Genomic DNA, 24,403 nt, shown 5'->3' on the forward strand with positions numbered 1-24,403 from the left:
TAAAAACACCATGCAAATGTTTTATAAAGCTTTCATCTTATTTGTATAGAAGTAGTATATGAAAGACAAATTCTACTTTTGGAAGTTCTGGACAGTGTTTCCCTTATCTTATGCTATAAAGAACCCTTGTAATTCATGTTGTTCTCTTTTCAAAAAGAGAAATATATTCAGGTCCAGTTTTTACCAATCCACAGGGAGGGTGAAATTTGCTCATCTCCTTATTCCAGCTATTTCAATTCTAACAGCGTTCCTCAAGGTCAGCAACCTTGAATTGTGTGTTGGCCAGTGGAACTGAGGATGTATCTTCTGTTTCTTAGCTGGTTCACTGACTTAGAGCCCACTGAAATTTGAAAACCTTGTTTGAACAATGTAAAAAGACACTCCTTTGCATGTACCACTCCCTGAACTTCTCACAGTATGACTAGGAACATGAAGATCATTTAATCTATTTAATGTGTTTCTACTGTTTGTCTGTGTTTTGGACTCTGCGCTGTAATGTCAATGAAGGAAGAAAGAGGAATGTTGAAGCAGATGGCGAGAGGCAGGGCAGTGCAGAAACCTGGCCCCTGTTGCCTAGAGATGCTGCCTGTTTCTGGTTAGAAGAGTCTCATCCCATGGAGGAAGCAATGGAACTGAACCCCATCTTTTCCTTTCTTCTTTGGGACAACAGATTCTGTTCTGTTTCAGGGGGTTGACATATGGCGCATGGCTAAGAATGGACATTTAATGACATTTCATCCAGATATTGTCATATGATCTTTGCTCATCTTGAACTTACGGTGCTAGCCCCAATATTTTCAGTGTATATGCACAGGTCCATTCCCTGGAACTTGATAGAAGAGATATCAGGCACATTTAACCATGGTAAAATCCATTTATATTTCTGAGTAGAATTTGAAAGCATTTCATTAATACTGTATCTTTAGGGCTTGAATTTCTAACCGGCGTGCTCATGTAACAAACTAAAATACAACAAGAACTTCAAATCTAGCAGACTTTCTGTTATATCTTAGCTGCCATAAATTAATGAGGAATCATACTGTAGGGCAGCAGAAAATAATTCTAATGATAGAAGGAACTTTTGCCCTCACAGAACCAGTGACTCTGCTGTACTCAACAAATATTATTTGGGAAAATATCAATGGACACGAAGAGCCAGTTCCCGACAATGCATTATAATGACCTCATTATTAAAGGCGCTTACGTTTTGTGACATCAGAGAAAAGAGACATCTCAATCTCCAGAGTTTTCCAAAGTAGTTGCTAAAGATCTCTTACTATAAACTCTTTCAACTCTACTGGCATACCAAACGTTTTTAACTATTGCTGGATGCTAGGCCAAAGTGGTAGTGTGCTCAGGAAACAAACAAACAATAAAAATCAAGCGAGCATTCAGTTTTGATGTAAGACCCCCCCCCCAAGATCTTAATGAACAGGGGTTCTTAAAAGAAAGTCAAGCAGTTCCCAAAACCATATTCCTTTTCATGGCCGTACGCCAGGATCTCACATATTAGAGACACTGTACTTCAATGACCATAAAGAGAAATGCCACCTTTCCCTCCCCATCCTTACTTAGTGCTGCAGAACAGTGTTAACACAGCTTTTACATACAATTTTTGGAGCTTTTACATACAAAACTCCAACCCTAACACACATCAAGGTTAAGGTCTTCAAAAATAATGCTAATTGAAGCAGAGCAGTATACTGTTTTCTACCTAAGAAAATCTGAGTGTTGTGTGTCTTCTTTTTAAAGCATCGTAATAGGAAAATCATGAGAAGAACTTAGTGCAAGAATGGAGAAATTGGGTGAAAGGAAAAAGAAAACAACAAACTGGTCTTTGAAAGGACAAGGGCTGAGGAATTGCTGAGTTATATTTGTGAGACAGTAAGCAATTCCTTTTAGCATCCTTTAAGAGCTTGTCTACATCATACAGACAACAGTGAACTAGGAGAAAAGGATGGGAGCCTTGATCAAAATTCAAATATCATCCTAGGATCCTACTGAGTGAATCTTTAAGGAGAGCATACTACTTCACTCTGCTACATCAACAGTGCACATAACAGGGTATCTGTCTAAACATTCTTCCAGGTATCACTTAGCAGATTTTGCTAGCAAGTGAAAAAATTCCTCAAGTTTTAGAATCTGTGTCAGGACATGCCCTCATTTGTATTAGCATAGAGTTCTCTCTAGAACTATTACTTATGGACAGAAGTTCTTCCCTGTACTGCGTATTTTTATTTTACTCAATTTCCTGTCATAAGTATTATATCAAAGTTTTGAAGATTAGTTGTATACTTATAAATATTAGGTTGGCCCAGAAGTTCATTTGTTTTTTTTTTATTTAGTTTTAAGTGAAAATAAAAGATAAAAGACACAGTTTTCATTTTCTCCAAGAACTTTATTGAACAACGTATTCACTAACCGAACGAACTTTTTGGCCAATCCAATAGCATAATTAAAATATTTAAAAGAAATTTAAAAGTTTATTTTCCTATGAAGTTAAGACTCTATGCAATTAATTATGAGATGGGGGTGGAATCACCTATGTTTTAAAAAGGTAAAACCCAGCACCCCTCTAAGGGGTATTCCCTAAGCTTTCCCTTTTCTCATTCTAGGAATAGCTAATGATAGTGTATTCTCTGTCTTTTCCCCCCGAGACCCTTTTATATCAGCTACACTTACAGTGTCCTGTGTTAATTGTTAACAGCTTTTCAAGACCTACAAGGTGATGTTGAATATTATACACTTTTTTGGAGTTCTGCTACCGCCAATGAATCTCGAAAGCTCCTCCCAGATGTAAACTCTCATGTCATTGGCCACTTAAATCCAAACACAGAGTATCGGATTTTTATCTCTGTTTTCAACGGAGTCGCCAGCATTAACAGTGAAGTGCTGCATGCAACCACTTGCGACGGCGGTGAGTCCAGATTTCAAGGGATGCTCGGCTTCAGAGATGCGAATGAAATTGATTGATTCTCGCTGGGGCTGAGATCAGTCATCCTTCCATTATAAAATTTCCGGTGTTGGAGGGAAGGGGGTCGGAGCTAAAATGCTTAAGTGCTGGCTGTCGTCAAGTGGCAGATCAATAAGTGGTCCCGTGGAGACAGCGACACAAGGCTCCAATCATGGGATATTAGCCCAGTTTGTTCCTGTTCTTTTCAGTGTATGCTTAGTTGGGAGCTGAGTTCACATCAATACATGGTGACATTTAGAAACATTTTTTTTTAAGAACTGCTCTCAGAAGCAGGATGCTATTCACAACGACAGCCAAGCACAGTGAGGGCCCTCCCTGAGTCACCAGAAATGGTAGGTGGAAGTTCAGCCACTGAGAAAAATTGCCTGTGACTCACTTCTAAGCCAGTTAGCAAGGGGATGGAAACAAGGGAAGCAACTTGTGAATCTGAAATGTGTTTGGAATGGTCTTTCTAATCTTTTTGGCTTTCTAAAGTCTCATTATAAACATTATAATATCATTACCTCCAAGCAAGCGTTCCAGGTCATTAACAGAGCACTTTAAGTGTGGAACCCATTTCCCTTCGTGGTGCCAAAGGTTGACACCTTTTGTTTATAAAATAGAATGGATCACAAGGACAATTTTTCAACTAGTTAAGATGAGCTCTTGTGATAAAAATAGGTCTTTGCATAGTTATTTCTGACATGCTTGAATAATTGTATAATTTAACGCCAAGCAAGATTTTTTTTCTAATGTTAGATTTCATCATTACCTATGGTAATCAACATTCCAAATCATTTACATAATGACAATATTGCATCATTGCTTCATATTGCTTGAGTTACAAGCTAGTAACATCAAATGATTTTTCACGTTCCACCAGCCTCGATAGATTTGAGTTATATTTTTTTTGCTTAAGGAGCAAATTTTCTTTCTTTTTTTTTTTTTTCTTCCCTGAGAGGTTTGGAGGAGTGCAGGGATGGGAAAAGAGACAAATAATAGATATGTGTTAGTGGTGCAGATGGGTGAATAATTTATCATCATATCCCACTGGTCACATAGTATTGAAGATTAGCACTACGCTGGTGGTATAAAGCATTTTACCACCAATTCTCATGGTTTCTAACTGAGAGTATAATAAGCCAATTTACAGAGGACTACAGACTGTGATAACTTCATCAGAGGAAAGCAGATAAGCAACAAACCCTTCACTCAACCTAAATACTAATCGGCATTTAGTTTAACAAGTGCTTTTTCAGAGGCAGCTGGAGTTTATTCAGTTTCTTCCTTTAATTCCAGAGCCTCAGGGCATGCTTCCTCCAGAGGTTGTCATCATCAACAGTACAGCTGTACGTGTCATCTGGACAGCTCCTTCAAACCCAAATGGTGTTGTCACTGAATATTCTGTCTATGTAAATAATCAGCTCTACAAGACTGGAATAAATGTGCCTGGGTCTTTCATTCTGAGAGACCTGTCTCCCTTAATGATCTATGACATTCAGGTTAGAATGTTGTTTTTTTGAAGGTTAAGCTTATGGGTGTGTTAAATAAAACATGCTGGGTTATGTCTCTTAGTGGATACCTTCCATCTTGGTTACACATGATTTATTTGCTGGGGAAGGGGAGCGAAAAGAGGGAAATTGATCTGGATTAAATCTGTTTGGGGCGGGCAAACACACGAGTCACTGGAGAGGGGATAATGGAACTGTGGAAAGTGATGGTGATGAGGATGGTGATGATATTGTCACTGGCAAAAGGAAGCAGATCATGTGTTTGCAGTCAGTCTTGCCAAGCAGCTTGCCTTTTTCCTGGTTCTTTTACTGATAACAAAACCAGAATTAGCCTATAACTGTGGAGATATTCTTTCTACTCCTATTTCTGCTACTTATTAAATGTCATAACTTTAGGGAAGTTACGTAACCTCTCTTGGTGTTGATTGTCTCTTTTGTAAGAGCAAAGGACTAGATGACTTAAAACATTCTATCCCCCTCTAGCACTCTGTGATTCTGAACCCAACACCAATAACAAAAATAAATGAATGTATGGCAGACGAAAAATATTAGAAGATTTTATCTGAGGATGAAAGAAATATATCTGTTCATCCTTCAACAAATGTTCAATGATCCTCACCTATATGAAAGCAATTGTATTTAAGTTTTTTGCCCTTGGGCCTCTTTGAGAATCTGTTGAAGTCAGTGCACACTGCCCTAGAAAAATGTGTATATTTTGATGTTTATGTGACAAAAGTTAACATGCAATTTCAGAGAGTGCATTGACCATTTGAGAGCCAACTGCTAGATCTCTTTGAGATCTACTGATCTTAAAAGTAGAAAAAATATAAAGAATATTAAGGCATATAAAACAAGGAACTTACCTTCAAGGAATTGGACATCTTGTCAGAGCGCTAGGATATAAAAGATAACAAGGCCAAATGCAAAAATTAATGATAAAAACAGGCTTTTTCAGAAGCTCAAAGTTTAGAGAGAAGCGTTGCCATATGGTAAATTTTTAACTAAACTACGCTCCTTCTAAAATTTATGAGAGCTTTTTAAATATTTTTCAGAAGATATTAAGTGCGGAAGTTGTATTTGACCACAGAAAACTTCACTGGCTCTGTTCATTAAGTGAACATTTCCCCAGCCCCTTCTTTCCCACACATATGAAGGTGAAACATATGTAAGCATCTAGCTACAACCAATGCATTAGCCTCTCCACTACTAGGCCTAGCTTCCTAAGAAAATGACATAAAAAGATATTTCATAAAAGAAGAAATGTGCATTGATTATTTGTCATTATGTTCCATGATTCCCATCTACCCACCTGAGTTACCTTAGCCTGGACCAGTGGACTGATATTTTTGTTCATGACTCTTAGAGTGAATCTATGTATGTGTGTAGCTCATCAATCACATTATAAAATGAAAATCACATTCAAAATACATAGAAATATAACTTTATGAACAAGGTTAGCATAGGAAGGTGATGAAGGATTTGCTGTATTTTCCTCTTTGGGACACTGGTGGAGAAAACCAACTGAGCCCTTGAAAGGCAGCTTATTCATTTGCTTTTTATAGGACTCAAAATACATCCTGGGGGTGAGATCACTGGGTGCTGTGCATGCATGTCCAGCATCAGTTTTCCAACCATAGAGCAAGGGTTGACATGTAAGCGTTCCAGGCATGTTCTACTCTGACAGGCTTCACTCAGACCTATTGGTTTGAGTCACTAATGGCCTGAGGAGAGTGCATTTTGATCCAATTTGGGACATGGAAACAGATGAGGAGACAAAAGACCAAATTAGAATCTAACACTTAGATTTTGTTATAAGATGTTCTTATTCTTCATAACTGTATTTTTATGAAGCTCCTCGCCGTCCAGAAATGCTGCACTTGAAATAGTTGTTGCATTACTGGGAATTTGAATATCAAATTTCAAAGATTTTTATTTCTGATGTGAAGGGTGATTTGGCTCCATTTAAAATATGCACTTAACTGATATGCCTAATACTTTAAAACTAAGATTCTCTATACTAACCCCCTCTGTAAAATAGCCACTGATTTTAAAGCAGACATGTAGATGCACCAACGCATCTGCTTTTTTGAATGAATCATTTTACATATCCCTTTTTAAAGGGAATAAGCATTTCCATTTTTAATTCAATTTTATCTCTTTTTATGCCCCAAAGATGGAGACTTGGAATATTGCATTATCAAGGAAGTGAAAATATTGACAGATTTCTCTAAACTCAAAGTAAAAGCTTTCTGGAGGATCATTTAAATACACTTAAGTTTAGAACTTAAAGCTGTGCTTATTATTTAGATAATAAGACAGTAGGGTACAGTAAAGCCTGAATCAGATATTTCATATCTTATCAGTTTGATCATATTCCCTGATTTCTCTGACCCCTCCATTTACAAACTTCTGAACGTGGAGTTGTAAAGATTCAATAAAATTATCTATGCAAGTACCCATCATAATATTTGGCATATAAAAGATTCAGTTGAGTTGATTTTGAGTTATCTCACTATGCATCATATAGTCAAATATTTCCCAATATGCATGAAGTTTTATTGTCCTTAATTCTATTATAGCAAGCATATTTTAAGTTCATCTGCCTGTAAGTTTTTTGAGGTTTCATTGGACATATTCAGAGTAAACAGCCTTGATAGTGTTTAAATATCTACTAAATATTAGCTCGAAATGCTATGTGGCATAAATATATCACACAAAAGCATTATAAAAACTCCCATTTAGGTGCAAACTGCCCCATGAACAAAGCGATGTAGCTACTAAATATAACACATAGCGCATTTGTCTTTCCTCAAATGCCAGTTGAAATTCAGAGAACAGTGTTGCTTTAAAGGCTCAGGATTAGTGTTTAAGATTCATCAGTATCTAGTATCCTCCATTTATGTATTAAATGCTGAAAGTAAATTAGCATTGGAAAAAGTGCAGTTCCTCTTTGGTTTACACTTTAATGGAGAGCAGAAGGGTGTCGCTTTGTAGATTGTCCACAAGCGACCTCCTGTATGTTCATCTGTTTCTCCCCACCTTATCGAATATGTTCCTTCTGTGTTACTGATGCTTGATGAACCTGATTTCTAATCTTTAGTTATTCCACCCTCCTCGGTTTTTATTCAGATTAGGTGGCAGAATTAAAGGGTGAGTGATGAGTTTCTGCTGTGATTAAGGTAAAAATACAATTGCAGCTGGAACAAATGGATATAAAATAGCTCAGCCATATTGGAAAGCTTCCCTAGACCTCATTTTTCTTCCATTAGACATTAGCATTGAGGCTATTTGCTATAAAGTGTCAAGACTTCCAGAAGATATCATCATTACCCTCTCTTGTTATAGATCCAGAGAGCAGTATGCAGTGATAACATATTATGCTTGCCAACTGTCACCTAAACATCCTCCCTTCCTTAACTGTGCTCCAAATAGACGAATATGTGTGTCTCTTTCTGAATGGTTGGAACCAGAAACTAAACATCACCATTTGAATCACTAGATCAATTGTTCTGAGCTCATTTCTGTGCTTTATTTTGACCTTTCCCACCAGACTCAATTAACATAAAAAATTAAGATTGATTAAACCCTAAGATGCTGTAGAGAACTATGAGACTCCTGTGAAATGAGGGTGGGTGAGGTTCAGTCCATCGGCAATCTGTATTTTGAAAATATTTGCAATAATTCGTTTCTAAACTAACATTTGCAGGTTGAAGTCTGCACAAAATATGCCTGTGTGAAAAGCAATGGAACCCAAATCACCACCATGGAAGATAGTCCAAGTGATATACCAGCTCCCACAATTCATGGCATCACTTCAAGGTACAAATTTTTGTCAATTAATCTAAAGAACTGATCATAAACAATGAAAATAAAAATCAAAGGTATCATCCCAGCCATGATAATCTCATTTAGTAGATTACTATAAATATGTGTGTAAATCAAATGTTTGATATTATTAGGTATTGATCTCCAATAGACACGTCCCCTAACATTTAAGCTTTGATATCCCTGATTGCCCAGCTTCACTTCCTTTTACTCAGTAATTGTGAACAAACGCTGAAGTGCATGGAAAAGTTGTCCTTCAGTAAATCCTTTCATGAGGCAAATAATACAACTTTAACTAGAATGACTACCTTCTAACTTAATCTCTTTGAAAAAATTAGATTTAGAGATATCAGATTCCCCTAAAGCTAGAAACATCTGTAAAATAATTACGGGAGATAAATTATTGAATAACTGTTACCAATTTTACCAGATTCTTCATAGAATCCTTTTATTTTTCTGTATACTTTTGCTGCTGAGCAGTGATCAAAGTTTGAAAGTGAGTCTCTTTTCAATTCAAAATAGCAATAAGAAGAAAAAGATTTAACATCAAGTTTCCCAAGCCAAAAGTGATATTAAGTTTTCATCTCTCTGTATCAAGCCAAGGCTAGAGAAAGAAACCTGAGTATTCCCATGTCATACTTTTGCCCCAACCAAATGAATCACCCTTCATCTACACACACATACACACACCCCATGTACACACATGCACACTGGCTAAAATAATCAACCTGTTATAAAATATTTCAATTCTGAAGGCTTCCTTTATGACGTATTGAAATTTCTAGGTCTTTTTTTTCTTAATCAGTTCAATAGTATCTGTACTGATTTGGGGAACTAGTGATTAAAATAATTAGAAAAACTCAAGTAATTGTATTCTTAGATGTTCGGAGCAAGAGTCATATCTTGTTTTCTTGAGTACATCTATAAAACACATGATGATATCTATCTAATGTAGGATATGTTCATTAATTGATAATTCCCTCAGCAGATTTTGCCCACCTATCCACAGGATTGCCTACCTTGTAGGGGGAAAATGGTCAAGTTTAAGGGATACCAAAAAGCTTTATTTTTTCAGCAAACACGATTGTGGGTATAATAATATAAGAAGTGAAAGTAATACAAAGAAATATAAGACATGGTTATAAATTTACACAGTTCCAGTCTACTGTGGGAGACACTGCCCTAAGCAAATATTTATAGAACAGTGTGAGAAACACTACAACAGAAGCTTATAATGTGCAAGAAGTGCATAAAAAATACCAAGCTCTACCCATGATTATCAGTGAAGGCATCACGAAAGATGTGACATTTGAGTTCATTCTTAAAGAACTCAAGGAAGAAGTATAGGTAGGTGGGTGGATGTTGTCACATTTCTTGCCCGTTAGCATCCCTGTGACTCAAGCTCAGGTGAATGGCATAAGGGAATATGTCTTAGATTACATATTTACATGTAGCTAAAAATAATATGCAGGCTTTTTTAGAAATAGAGCAAATACCCATATGTTTCTCTGCCTCTAAGATATTTTTTTAAGAAGATGCTTGCAGATGATAACAGAGAAAAAATATTTTTCAGTTGTGGTTAAAGACTGCTTATCCCCAAATATAGTAAATTGGTGGCAAAAACATTAAAAAGGGTATACAACAAGAGCAAGGAAAATAGCAAAGCAGATGACAATAACAGAAGAGAGATTTTAACACAATTTTTGAAAGCAGTATTTGGCAGGGAGAGGCAAATGACTTTGTACAGTGGTGAAATTTACAACCAAAGTGTTGGTTGGCAGAGGGAGATAATGACACAAAACAAACTAATTTGCTCTGCGGGGAGAACCTCAATGGCTGAGCACTTAACAAGCTTTCAGAATTGTGAAGAAGAGGAGGATGGGGTAAAGTTCAAAGCTGAAAGTTTACAAAAGAGTGATTGGGACCTGTAATTAGTCAGGGTTCTCCAGAGAAACAAAACCAAAAGTGAAGACTCAGGAAAGCTGGGGGTGTAGTCCCAGTCCGGGTCCAAAGTTTTGAGAATTAGAGGTGCCAGGGGTATAAATCCCAGTCCAAGTCTGAGAGTGAGAGAAGACTGATTAGATCAGGTAGTCAGGCAGAGAGAGGAGATTCTCCCTTCCTTCACCTTTTCATTCCACTCAGACCCTCAACTGATTGGGTGATACGCCCACCTACATTATGGAGAGCAATCTGCTTTACTGAGTCCACAGATTCAAAAATGCTAATCTCATCAGAAACAACCTTGCAGATACACCCAGAAATTATGTTTAGCCAAACGTCTGGACACCCTGTGGCCCAGTCAAGTTAAAAATTAGCCATTACATAAAATTAGCCATTACAGAATACAAGATTGCCTACCTCTGTATTATTCATCCATGCATCTATTTTTCTTCCACCATGTGGGATATTCCATCACCTGGAGATTAGAAGTTTTTTTCTCAAGAAACTGAACAGAGGTATTTAGGAATTAGGGCTACTAGACACAGTGGAAATCTGGGATGAGGGGCAAAGGTAAAAATCATGTTAAAGTGGTAGACTACAATTAGATTGATGGCACCTCAGTGGCTTTCCCCACCTCTGTTTTTAGAAACAAATATCTAGTCATAAATGTTTCCACACAGGAAGGGCATTCTTCTCTGGAAAAGTTTGAATGACTCCAAATAAAATACTTCCGGGAACTAGCAGATAGGGATCACCTAACAGAAAAGGTAGCTAACCATCTAGTCACACAGTAGTAAAGTACATCAGTCAACAAGCCTCACTCATATACAATATAAAGCTTCTAGTCATCTTTTCCTAATCTCAAAGGTAAAAAGAAACAAAATTAAAACAGAGGAATAATTCAATAGACACAGGGACAATGCAGGATGAGGAAAATCTCAGAGGGATAAAAAGACATCCTCTATCTATAAAACAACACCAAAAAATCCTACTTGGAAAAAAGAATCAAAGTAAAGCAGGATGTGAGGGGTGGGGGGGAGTACCCCACCCAGTTAAAAATGTGAGAGCCGAATTGGAAATTTAAGGTAAAGTCTCTGAAAGTGCAATAAAAAGTAAATATGTTAATACAAATGAAATTTTTAGGAAGAAGTTTTAAAATCCAGGAAATCAAATATTTGGATAATAAGAGTTCCAGAAAGAGAGAACAGAGGAAAAAGAAGGGGGAAAATAATCAAAGAAAAATGACAAGAAAATATGCCCCCCCACCCAGAAAAAGGAAAAGACAATATCCCAGAACCAAAGATACCAGTATGTAGATTAAAAGCTACTATAGATACTAGCACTGTGATTGAAATAAGAGCCAATAAAGGGATATCATCAGGAAATTTCAAAATACCAGGTTAAAAATAGCACATCCAAAAAACTTCTAGGAGGAAAAGACAGATAGTGTACATACTGCATTGGGAATTTGAATAGCATTATCAGACTATAAACAGGAACATTCATTGCTAAGAAAACAATGAAACAATGCCTTAAAATTCTGAATTAAAAAAAAAACCTTTTCGTCTTATCAGTTCCATACTCAGTCAGATATCAACTGATATTGTTTTGGATTAGCAGAGAGGCAATTTAAGACAGGTGAAGAGAAAAAAATATAGATTCTGTAAAAACTGACAAGGGTGTGAAGAGAACTGCCTAATTTTAACAATGAATTAAACTTCCAAAAAGATTCTGGGTTTGCTAAATTTGTTTACTTTTTAATTATTCTCTTAATTTTTTTATTTTGTTTTTTAATTTCCATATAGTAAAATACACTCTTTTTTGCTTCACAGTTTTATGAGTTTTGACAAGTACATATGAACTTGTCAAACATGTGAACACCATTACAGTTAAGAGATAGCACTGTTCCATTATGTCAGAATATTTCTTCACACTGGCCCCTTTATAGCCACTTCCTTCCTCCTCCACCCTCCTCCAAACTGAGCAAACACTGCTCTGTTCTGTTCTCTATAATTTTTCCTGTTCCATGTTGTCATATAAGTGGAATTATACAGTGTGTAGCCATTTAAGCCTGGCTCCTTTCACTCCACATAATGCATTTAAGATTCATCCATGTTATTGCATATATTAATAGTTTGTTAATTTTTGTTACTGAATAGTATTCCATTGTATGAATATACCGCAGTTTGTGTACCATTTGGGTAGTTTCCAGTTCTTGGTGAGTATGAATAAAGTTGATATAAACATTATATACGTAACGTGAACGTAGATTCTCATTTCACATGGGTAAATAACTAAGAGTTGGATTGCGGAGTCATAGCATAAGTTTACATTTTACTTACTTTATAAGAAACTGCCAGGAAAGGTGGGGAATGGGATGAATTGGGAGGTTGGGATTGACATATATACACTATTGATCCTACGTATAAAATAGATAACTAATGAGACCCTACTGTATAGCACAGTGAGCTCTACTCAATGCTCAGTGGTGACCTAAACGGGAAGGAAATTCAAAAAAGAGGGGATATAGGTATACTTATAGCTGATTCACTTTGCTGTACAGTAGAAACTAACACAACATTGTAAAGCAATTATATTCCCAAAAAAATTTATTTAAAAAAAGGAAACTGCCAAACCAATTTCCAAAGTGACTGTAACATCTTGCATTCCTACTAGTATTGTATGAGAATTCCAGTTGCTTCTCATCTTTGCTAGAACTTGATATTCTGCAAGAATTTTTCCTCTCTCTCTCTCTCTCTCTCTCTCTAGCTCTTTTAATAGATGTTTAGTGGTGTGTCATTATGGTTTTAATTTACATTTATTTCCATGATGATTAATGATATTGATCATCTTTGCAAATGCTTTTTTGGCATTTGTTTTCTCCTTTGATGAAGTTCTTTTTCAAATATTTTATTAATTTTTTACTTGGATTTGTTGCTTTCTTATTATTGAGTTCATATTTTTGAAGTATATTTTGGATTTGAATTTTTTGTCAGATATATAATTTGCAAATATTTTCCTCTCATTTATGGCTTGTCTTTTCATTCTCTTAATTGTTTTTATTTAGAGCAAAGTTTTAAATTTCAATAAAGTTCAGTTTATCACTTTTTTCATTCATGGACTGTGCATTTGGTGTTGTATCTAAGAAATCCTTACCTGAGTCAAGTCACAAAGATTTCCTCTTATTTTTTCTACTAGAAGTTTCATATGTTTACATTTTGAATTTATGTCTATGATTCATTTTATGTTAATTTTTCTATAAACTGAGATGTGGGTCAAGGTTAACATCTTTGCATAGGGATATCCAATTTTTCCAACACAGTTTGTTGGAAAGACTATATCTTCTCCTTTGGACTGCTTTTAGACCTTTGTCAAAATCAATTTAACACATTTTATAGGTCACTTTTGAACTCTATACTGTTCAGTTTATCAATGTGCATATTCATTTACCAGTATCATACAATCTTAATTACTGTAGCTTTACAGTAAGTTGTAAAATCATGTATTATGAGTTCTTCAACTTTAAGCTTTTTAAAAAATTTTCTAACCTTTCTCATTACTTTGCTTTTCCATATAAATTTTAGAATCAGCTTGTCAATATCTATAAAGTCCTTCTGTCATTTTGATTACGACTGCATTTAATCTATAGTTCAATACAGGGAGAAGTGACATCTTAACAATACCACATCTTCCAATTCATAAATACAGCATATTGCTCATTTATTTGCATCCTCTTTCATTTATTTCATCAGTGTTTTGTAGAATTCAGTGTTCAGATCCTACACATATTTCATAAGATTTATACCTACTATTTATTTTGGGGGGTACCACTCTTAATTGTTCTTTAAAAACATTGAAATCCAATTGTTTATCGCTAGGGTGTAGAAACAATTAATTTTTGTATAATGACCTTGTATGCAGCAACCTTGCTAAACTCATTATGAGTTTTAGGATCTTTTAGGAGCTTTTTTGTAGATTCCCTGGGTCTGCATAGATCCTCTGCAAAAATAAACAATTTACTTCTTCCTTTGCAATTCGTGTGTCTTTTACTTCTTTTTCCTGCCTTATTGCCTTGGCTCATTCAGTAAGGCGGACACCCTTGACTTGTTCCTATTCTTTTACCATTACATGTGATGTTACCTATGAATTTTTTAGAGATACCTTTTATCGGGTTGAAGTCTTCTCTTTTATTTCTAGTTGCTGAGAGTTTTTATCATAAATGGATATTGAATTTTGTTAAATGCCTTTTTTGCATATAATTTGTTAATATGGTTAATTATATAGATTGATTTTCAAATAATTAACTAGTCTGTATTATCTGGATAAACCCCACTTGGTTGTGATGTATTTTCCTTTTTATACATGCAATTTGCTGTTACCTTATTGAGGATATTTATGACTATCCTCATGAAATATACTGAACTGTTTTTATTTCTTGTAATGTCTTTGCCTGCTTTTGGTAACATGGTAATTCTGGCCCCATAAAATAAGTTGGAAAATATTCCCTCCTCTGCTATTTTCTGGAAGAGATTGTGTGAAAAGGTATTTATTTCTTAAATGTGGTAGAATTCACCAGTGAAACTCACCTTTGCCTAGAGTTTTCCTTGTTGAAAGGTATTTTACTCAGAATTTAATTTCCTTAACAGTGTAGGATGATTCAAGGTATCTGTTTCTTCTTGAGTGAGATCTGTAATCTTGTGTTTGCAAAGAATTGGTTAATTTCACCAAATTTATCAAATTTATGGGCAGAAGGTTGTAATGTTTGTAGAGTCTGGATTTATTTGCATTCTTTCATTTCTGATAACAGTAATAAGTGTCTTCTCTCTTTCATAGTCAATCAGTCTAGAGTTTTATCAATTTTGTGGATCTTTTCAAAGAACCATCTTTTGGTTTTATTGCTTTTTCTCTATTGTTTTATGTTTTCCATTTCATTGATTTTTTTCTTCTTCTTCCTTTGGATTTATCTTACTCTTCTTTTCCAGTTTCTTAGAGAGGAAAGCTACATTATTGATTTGAGATCTTTCTTCTTTTTGACTAGAACCATGTAAAGTTCTGAGCTTTCCTCTAAGCCCTGCTTCAGGTGAATCTCAGAAAGTTTGAAATGTTGCATTTTCTTTCATTTAGTTCAAAATACTTTTTAATTTTCTTAATACTTCTGCTTTGACTCATGAATTATTTTAGAAGTGGTTTGCTTAATTCCCAAATATTTTGAGGTTTTTCAGATAAGTTGTGAATGTGAATTTCTAGTACCGTTCTGTTATGATCTGAAACATGGTTTTATAATTTCAGTTCTTTCACATTAGTTAAGATTTATTTTATGGCCTATAATATGATCTGTCATGGTGAATATTCTATGTGTACTTGAGGAGAATGTGTGTTCTGCTGTTGTTAGAGCATTTTATAAATGTCAGTTAGGTCGAGCTGAGTGATAGTGATGTTCAGGTCATCTATACACTTAATGATTTCCTGCCTGGTTGTTCTATCAATTATTGTGAGAGGCATGTTGAAACCTCCAAATATAACTGTGGGCTTATCTATTTCTTTTTTAGAAGTATCAGTTTTTGCCCCGTGTATTTTGTTGCTTTATTATGAGGTGCATGTATATATTTCAGATTGTTGTGTCTTGGTAAATTGATCCTTTTGTCATTGTGTAATATTCCTTTTTCTTCCTGATAATTTTCTTGTCGTCATGTATATTGTGTCTAATACTAATACAGCCACTCCAGCTTTCTTTGGATTAGTGTAATTTTGAGTGATTTCGGATTGTGTCCTGAACATTTTAAATATCAGGTTGTGATCTGAGTCCTGTTAAAATCCTCTGAAGAGGGTTGGAGTTTTTGTTTCAACAGGCAATCAACTGGTTAGCTTCAGACTGAAAATTCTGTCTTGGCTTATGTGGTCAATGGCTGTAATATCAGTTCATCTTTCAAAAGCTTTGCTATGCTGCTTTATATCTGCCCCATGCATGCACCTCTCAGTGGCTGATCTGGTATTTAGTTGGGGGATTATGTAATGGTTCAGATCTCAAAGTCTTTGCTACAGTGCTCAGATTTCCTTTGCCTGTGAGGCAACCATGCATGTGCGGCTTGGAGTTGAGTTAGAACTTGTATTGGTTCATGTATAGAATTAGTAGACTGCCTAGCTTTCTCTTCTCTGAGATTTCCCCCATGTTTTTCACATCACTTGGACTTCCTTTCCCAAATCTTTGGCTAGAAAGACATGGTTTCTCTTGTAATTTTAGCTTCCCAATATACCTCACAGTTTACATAAATGGGGTTGTTTGGGGGACAGTGAGATTAGAGAGAAAATAGAGGAAAAAATAAACGAGATTTTGGACCACAGGGGTGCTTTCCCCGATTCCTCTGGTCAGACAGCTTGTTTTTTCTCAGGATTTTAGATTCTCATTTGGCCAGGACTGCCATCAGGCAGCTCCTTGGCTGGAATCATCCTCAGAGCAGGAAAAAAGAGAGGAAAAAGAGGAAATAAAATGAAACAGGAATACCCATCATACCCTTTGGCTTGCAAGGCCTTCTTGTACTCTGGCCAGAAAGATTGGGTTCCTCTCATAGATTTTGCTTGCCCAGTGCTCGGTTCCACACTGGGGCTGCTGTTGGGTTAAAGATGGGAGACAAAGCGGGGAAATGATGGTAAACGCATCCTGTAATGTTTGCTCTTTAAGTTTTGGCTCCCCTCCCGATCTGCCTCTATTGTTAACTTTTCAGAGTCCTTGAGTGATTGCTTTTTGTAACTAGAGCAGACTTTTTAGCAGTAATCAGTGGGAGAGAGAGGCTATAACTGGCTTTCTCCATGTTGACCAGCACAGAAAGTACGAACCCCTCCATATTTTTCTTTATTCCAATGCCTTTGGCAACTTTATTTCCTTTTTTTTTTTCTTTTTGGTCAAAGATCTAGCAAAAAAACGGATGGAAATCATTCACAACCAAATATTGGCATGTACAATCTTTCCTTTCTTAAGTTGATCTATAGTAGCACGGCAACATTTTCCAAAGGCAAGACCCTAATGAGCAGATATAGGCACCAAGCCATTAATCAAAATTACACCAACACCAAAGCAGTTAGCCTCCTGTGTGCATGTTATTGTTTGTGTAATTTCATTATACTTCTGACAGTGTATACTTGTGTATACACTGTATACAGTGTATATCTCTTTTATATTAGCAACATGCGAAATCAAATGTGAAATCCTTCCAGATAAATGTCAGTAGAGAGGGTTTGCTTCTATAGCATTTAGAATATTTTGGGTTCTAATAAGACACATATTTCTTAGAATCTTTGTTTATTTTTGGTAAAAAGCAGTCATCAGCAAATTTTAACTTTTATATATTTTCGTAACATATACCAATAGCCTGCCAGCCTGTTTGATTATAAGCATGGACAATGTCATTTTCGTCTTTGGCCTTAACTTATACCTTGCTTTTGACTACAACATCTTCAGTACAAGCACTTACACATGTTTTTCCCATGATATATAAACCAAAGATGCCATAGCACACAAAGTTATATAGGAAGATCAGATGAAACCTTCTAGTTTTATAAGCTACTCCTCCAGAAACAAGCTCTGTTTCTACATCACATTTTCCATACTTGTCATATTATCATCAGCTGCTTCTATATCCCCAAAGAATGCTAACGACTGATCGATAACCCAGACATGTCTGGCCGTGGCCTACACGTGCCCTGGGTAGTTCATTTATTTGCCTTGGTGGATTTGCTAGAGTAGAATTTAATCAATAGCTAATTCATTAATTCTGGTCCTCGAGAATGTAGAGACTGAACTGGCTGAAGATAGCTAGCTGGCTCTGGCTTTGATTGAAATATGACAACCACTGCAGCTGACAGCTTTACTGGGTACTGTAAAGTTCACTCCAGTAAGTTCACTTATTTATTCTCCATAAATGGATAAGCTAAGAACAGAACATAAACAAGGAAGAGTTTTTATTACATGACTGGACTGCTATTCCAAGATGCATGATTTCCAGGCATGAAGCTCAAGGGAAAGCAGAAAGAGAGAACACAGATCATGTCTCTCATTCCCTTTAATGGGATCCATGGCAGTTTTTACAGTTCCAAATCAGTTTGGGGCTGTATTGTTGATGAGAAGGCTGAGGCATAATGTCTTTGTAGCATTCACAAATAATTGTTTAAATGTTTGCCTCAAGCTCCTGCATGATATAAATGATATTTTTACACACCAGCTTCCTTATGATAGCAGCACGGGGTCTGTGTCTCTAAATGAAGGTTAAACCACTATCTTCATTTAGAAAGCCCCTCTAGCTTTTCAAAGTACATAGCCGGCGGCTGAGGATGGCATGACAGGTCATAGCTTGTAGAAAAAGAACTTTCCCCTTTTTGCCTCACCAAATTTGGGTGAAACTTTGAGGCCTCTATATTTTTATACTATGACATTGGATATCAGGAAATCTCTTCTATCGTTATTTTCCCTCTCTGATTTTTTTCAGTGACTGATAGCTTGAATACTGAAGTAATAATTTTACAATTAAAAACAATTTTTTTTGAGCCATGTTTTATTTTTTTTAAATGGGGAGTACGCTGGGCTGCAGATGTAGAATGTCAGATCTCTTCTTCGTCCGTATTCTCAACTCCCCTTCTTGCCAGTATGGTTAACTTGAGACAGCTTTTCATTTGGACTGGAATTGTCTACTTGAGTCTTTGAAGGATATGGGAAGACCTCTCAAAAGAGATCATTTAGAGTGTATTTAGAACTGATGTACACACCCAGTCAATAGTCTGATAATCATAATGGCTTTCAGGAAATAGTAGTTCTGAAGGCCAATGAATTCTGATCATCAAACTCAGTGTTTGATTAGGAGACCTTACAGAATATTGAGCTTATTCTTAAGACTCTGCCAGCACTGTTTCCATTTTCTCACTTCCCTCTCTTTCCCAAACTCCTTTTAACTTCTCGACTTCTTTCATTTCCCACAGAAGCGGCTCAATCACTAAGCTTTTGAGAGGCCCTTGTATGCATCTCGACAAAATCCAGTTTTTCCTCCCAATTCGCTTTGGCCTTTAACTGCCGCTTTATCCCTGGCTCCCTGATCACTCATTGGTTTCTTTTGTTGGTTTCATTCTAATTCCATTCATTAATTGTGGGTGTCCTCAACAGAAAGACTCTCTCTGCTACTCAAATAGTTCAAATATTCTCACAGTTTTCATCATACCGATGTCTCAAGATCTCTGTCCCAGTTTTCTCCCTAAACTCCAGTCCCATATATTCAATTGCCTATCGATTTTCTATAATGATAGGCACCCATCACTTCCATAACCTCAAGCCTTAATTCTCATCTAACCCAATTTTTCCAACATCCATTTCTGCAAAGGCACCACCGCCTTGCATATGATCGCAGACATCTAGCTTTGATTTTTTTTAATCCCCTGATTTCACTCAATATCAATTTTAGTCTCTTTTCTTTTGGAGCATCTTCTCATAGCTCTTCCTCTTCTCCATTTCCACCACCGCAACCCTAGCTCATGCTTTATCATTTATGTTGATGTACTTGTCTTAATTCAGTGAGATACAAGGAGGAAAGGCTTTACTTTTTCCCCCAACTCTTGAAAAACCTTTCAGGAATACCTTATGGCCTTCACATTATTTTTTAGTTATGAGTCTCCTTTTAGTCATTAAGATTCATGATCAAGTATTAAAAAGTCCCATTCTGGGAATTTTCTGGTGGTCCTGTGGTTAGGACTCCATGCTTCCACTGGAGGGGGCATCATAGGTTCGATCCCTGGTCAGGGAACTAAGATCCTGCATGCCGCACAGTGTGGCCAGAAAGAGTCTAGCAAAAATTAAAAAAAAAAAAAAAGTCCATTCCATCTCCAGCAAAATATTAAGCTCACATGTAGTTCAAATATTCCACCATTTCACAGGCTCAGACCTGATCCCAGTTTGCCCTTTCTCCCTCCTTGCTCTTTCTTGCCTATTCCCTTTCATTCAAATGTGCCTCTTCCCAATGTTACTATTTTACTTCCGGCACTGGATAGCCATCCAAGCCCTCTCTGTGGAAGGTGGCACTTTTTTGAACAATTGTGTTTTCCTTGAGAGAACCCATGAGGATCTCCCCAAAGCCAAGTTCTCTCACATGAGTGTTGCCCTCTGCAACTGATCTATGGTGCCAACAGAGCAGGGCACACCAAGCACTCTTCTTGCTAGAGCCCCCTCCCCCAAAAACCCACCATCATGGTCAGTGTAACCTCAAGGGAGCTCAAGCCTAGCCATCTTGCAAGACATCCACTGGCTCGTAGGAAATGCACTCATGTGCACCATGCTGAAGATCGACGGTGTGGCAATCTTGTCTTACCCTCTCATTAGAGCAGCTCCAGACAATATCTGGCCATTAGAATTCTCTAACTGAGAAGCAAGCACCTTTTCTTGTGGTCATATAGGCTGCCAACCCCCATGTCAAGCTGCCCCAAACTCCTTTCTATACTTCCCTCAGGGACAGCTGCAAATTGGGCTTAGATATTTCTGCATCTCAGGAAGTACCAACCAGGAGAAGCAAGTGCTTCCAGTTTCTCTGAGTGATGTATTTAGAATTCCTTCCTCAGCCTTGAGAATGTTTAGGGGTGGACTGGGGGTGGATTTTAATGTCACTCTTCACTAAGTAAATCATTCCTCTTTCACTCCATGGCTCAAAAATCTACAGTTGTTTTCCAATGCACTCAAAAATGAATCCAAAGTTATTTCCATGTTCTATAAAACCCTACAGGATCTGCAGTCCCCAAACCCACACTCCCGACACCCCCCTGATTCATTTTCCATCATCCTCTTGCTCAGTCCAGCTCTGTCCTACCAGATTCTTTGATTGCCCTTCAACAAGCCATGTGCACGGATGTCTCAAAACCCCTATACCTCCTGTTCCCTCCGCCTAGAAACTCCTGTTCACTTGCTTCATCCCCTCTTTCGGATTTCTGCACAGAAGAGCCAGGCCTTCTCAGACAACCAGTGTAACATATTGTACACTTATGTGTTTGTTTACTGTCCCACCTTCCCCCAGCAAAATGTAAGTTTTACGAAAGAAGGGACTTTGTCTTGTTTATTTGTAAGTATAGAACAATGCTTTACATATAGGAGGTACTTAATAAATATTCATTAAAATTCAAAAACTCTCCTAGAGTTCTGTTTATTTTGGGTTGGTTTGGGTGATGGGTCAATGTTAAAAGGCAGCTTTATCCTCAGACCTCAGCAGAATCTTTTTATTTGGGGGGGGGGGTTATTTTTTATTTTTTAAATTTTTAGAAAACTTTTATTGGAATATAGTTGCTTTACAATGTTGTATTAGTTTCTACTGTATAGCAAAGTGAATCAGTTATATGTATACATATATCCACTCTTTTTTAGATTTCCTTCCCATTTAGGTCACCACAGAGCACTGAGTAGAGTTCCCTGTGCTAAACAGTAGGTTCTCATTAGTTATCTATTTTATACATAGTAGTGTATATATGTCAATCCCAATCTCCCAATTCGTCCCCCCTCTTCCCCACCTTGGTAGCCATAAGTTTGTTCTCTACATCTGTGACTCTATTTCTGCTTTGCCAATAAGTTCATCTGTATCATTCTTCCAGATTCCACACATAAACGATATTATACGATATTTGTTTTTCTCTTGATAGCAGTCAGAATGGCCATCATCAAAAAATCTACAAACAATAAATGCTGGAGAGGGCGTGAAGAAAAGGGAACCTTCCTACACTGTTGGTGGGAATGTACATTGGTACAGCCACTGTGGAGGACAGTATGGAGGTTCCTTAAAAAACTAAAAATAGAATTACCATACGACCCAGCAATCCCACTCCATATCCGGAGAAAACTGTAATTCGAAAGGATGCATGCACCGCAATGTTCATTGCCGCAGAATCTTGCTGTTTGTTCCCTTTTAGAAGCAAGATACTTAACGGAGGAATTCATCATCGGTCATCCTCAGTTTGGGGCTATAGTTTAAGTTCCTAAATAAGAGAAAACCCCATTAAACCGTCTTTCATACTTAAGTTACTGCAGAAGCTCACTGATACTTCTCCCTACCCCTAGTCCCTTCTATTCTAATCTGCCAGGGTATTACTTCTAAAAGGACTTTAGATACCACTGCACAGTCACCCTATTTCACCATCAAATTCCTCAACATAGTATTTGAGGGACTTCATAACGTTCTTCTTAAGTTCAAACTGACCTTCCATTATTGCTGGATGTAAATCATTCGCTCGTCAAGTTGGTCCCATTACTCTTCTCCATATGGCTAGGCTGCTTCTCCCTCTTATTTTTGCTTATCTAAATCTTCCTTCTCAGAATTCTTCCCATCCTCTTATTCCAATTCAAGTCCACATCCACTTCTCCCATGAAACCTTCGTTGTTCGTCTAGACACAGTGATCTTTGTTTATGTGTTTCTGTAATACCTGTAGCCTCAACTACACACTTAAACACTTGATTTTACACTGCTGTATAATATTTGACATGCTTCAGGTATGCATGTTTCACATCTCCTCATACTCAAGGACACAGACTTTTTACCTTTTGATATTTTACAGACTCCAAGTTATGCTAAATATTCTAGTGGATAATTAAACATTCAGTTATTTGATTTGAGAGCAGAGAATTAATATTGTTATCATATTACATTTATTTAGTCTTATATTAAAAGTGTCCTGATCATTTTTGATAATCACAATCTGGAATAGTATTGAAGAACTTGAATGTTATATAAATGACTGACAAAAATGACCAAGCTGAATAGGAATTTTTTTTTTTTTTTTTTGTGGTACGCGGGCCTCTCACTGTTGTGGGCTCTCCCGTTGCGGAGCACAGGCTCCGGATGCGCAGGCTCAGCGGCCATGGCTCACGGGCCCAGCCACTCCGCGGCATGTGGGATCCTCCCGGACCGGGGCACGAACCCGTGTCCCCTGCATCGGCAGGCGGACTCTCAACCGCTGCGCCACCAGGGAAGCCCTGAATACGGATTTTTAAAAGGCCTCCGTAAACATGATCAGGGAATGTACAGCTATTTATAACAATTTAGATGGATGTCTTAAAGTAATGTGAAGATTTTTTTCCTTTGGCCCAAACACGAACATTTTGACAAAATTGTGATAAAATATTAGAATAAAATGTAGAGCACCAAGAGAACCATAACTCTCCATAGAAGTTTTTTCTGAACTGTATCATTTTAATATTTACCAGTAAAGGTAAGTGATAAAGAGATGATTTTCCCGTAATTATTTCTTTCTTCAACGTTATTTTGTACTTCTTGAGCCGAACGTGATGATTACCGTGGTGACGGTGGCCACAGGGGTATATAGTAGTAACAGAAGTAGAATAGTAAATCTACTAACAATATGACAGACTTAAAAAGAAATAGTCCATAGCTCTGACTACACTTTCTAAACACCCAGTGAATCGTGCTAAAATGTGTGTAAACATTGTGGCCTTTATTAGAAGCTCTATTAAGGTAGCTTAAATTTTATTCCTTAGTGCTCTGGAAGCTAAGGGAACTCTAACTGTCACTTTATGAACAAATCTACCCCCCAAAAAGGAGATCTATTTGAGGATTCATGATCATGTTTCTGCATGAACCTACCTTTACTGATGTATTAAACAAACAAAAAGAAACCCTTCAGTTTGTTTCCCCAATATTTCACATTAATTCCTATGGTTTAAGAATGTTCCTTCTATTTCACTCTTAACATCAAAACAGTGAAACCATTAATCCAGTTAATAACGGTGTGCATTTCTCAGAGATGTCTTTCATTTTAAATCAACAGCCAAAAGATTTTTCAGTGTTACTCCCGTGGGTTCTAATGAGAGGTGGACAGGTGTTAAACACCCTATTCTTCTTTGATCACGTACATTAGTGGACCTGACTCAGATCCTCAACATCAAAACTGTTCTTGCTATTATTAAAAATATAGGTGGTCTCGCTTCACAGTTATTCTGTGCAACGCAGAGAAGTTACAATGGCATGGTTCTACATGGTGTTTTCTAGACTTTACTAGTTGGCCAGCTTTTGTGGATAAGTCCGACCTTCGAATGTCACTTAAATGTAGTCTTTCCTGTAGTTGATTATGCAATGAATACAAAAGAGGTATCTGCAAAACGTGGAATTAATTTTGAGAGTTGGATAAAGACCTTAGAATAATAAT

At 36.9% G+C, this 24,403-nt stretch overlaps 1 protein-coding gene across 1 annotated transcript in view; it reads left to right on the forward strand.

Annotated features, from left to right (window-relative positions):
* USH2A (usherin) overlaps positions 1 to 24,403 on the forward strand; it is a 791,707-nt gene that overhangs the window by 530,330 nt on the left and 236,974 nt on the right. Inside the window, exons 44-46 of the mRNA XM_065876328.1 lie at positions 2,708 to 2,917; positions 4,253 to 4,455; positions 8,171 to 8,283. Coding sequence (XP_065732400.1) covers positions 2,708 to 2,917; positions 4,253 to 4,455; positions 8,171 to 8,283 — 526 coding nt within the window. The remainder of the gene's footprint in view (positions 1 to 2,707; positions 2,918 to 4,252; positions 4,456 to 8,170; positions 8,284 to 24,403) is intronic.

Source organism: Phocoena phocoena, chromosome 1 (assembly GCF_963924675.1).
Source record: "Phocoena phocoena chromosome 1, mPhoPho1.1, whole genome shotgun sequence".
NCBI classification, from domain to species: Eukaryota; Metazoa; Chordata; class Mammalia; order Artiodactyla; family Phocoenidae; genus Phocoena; species Phocoena phocoena.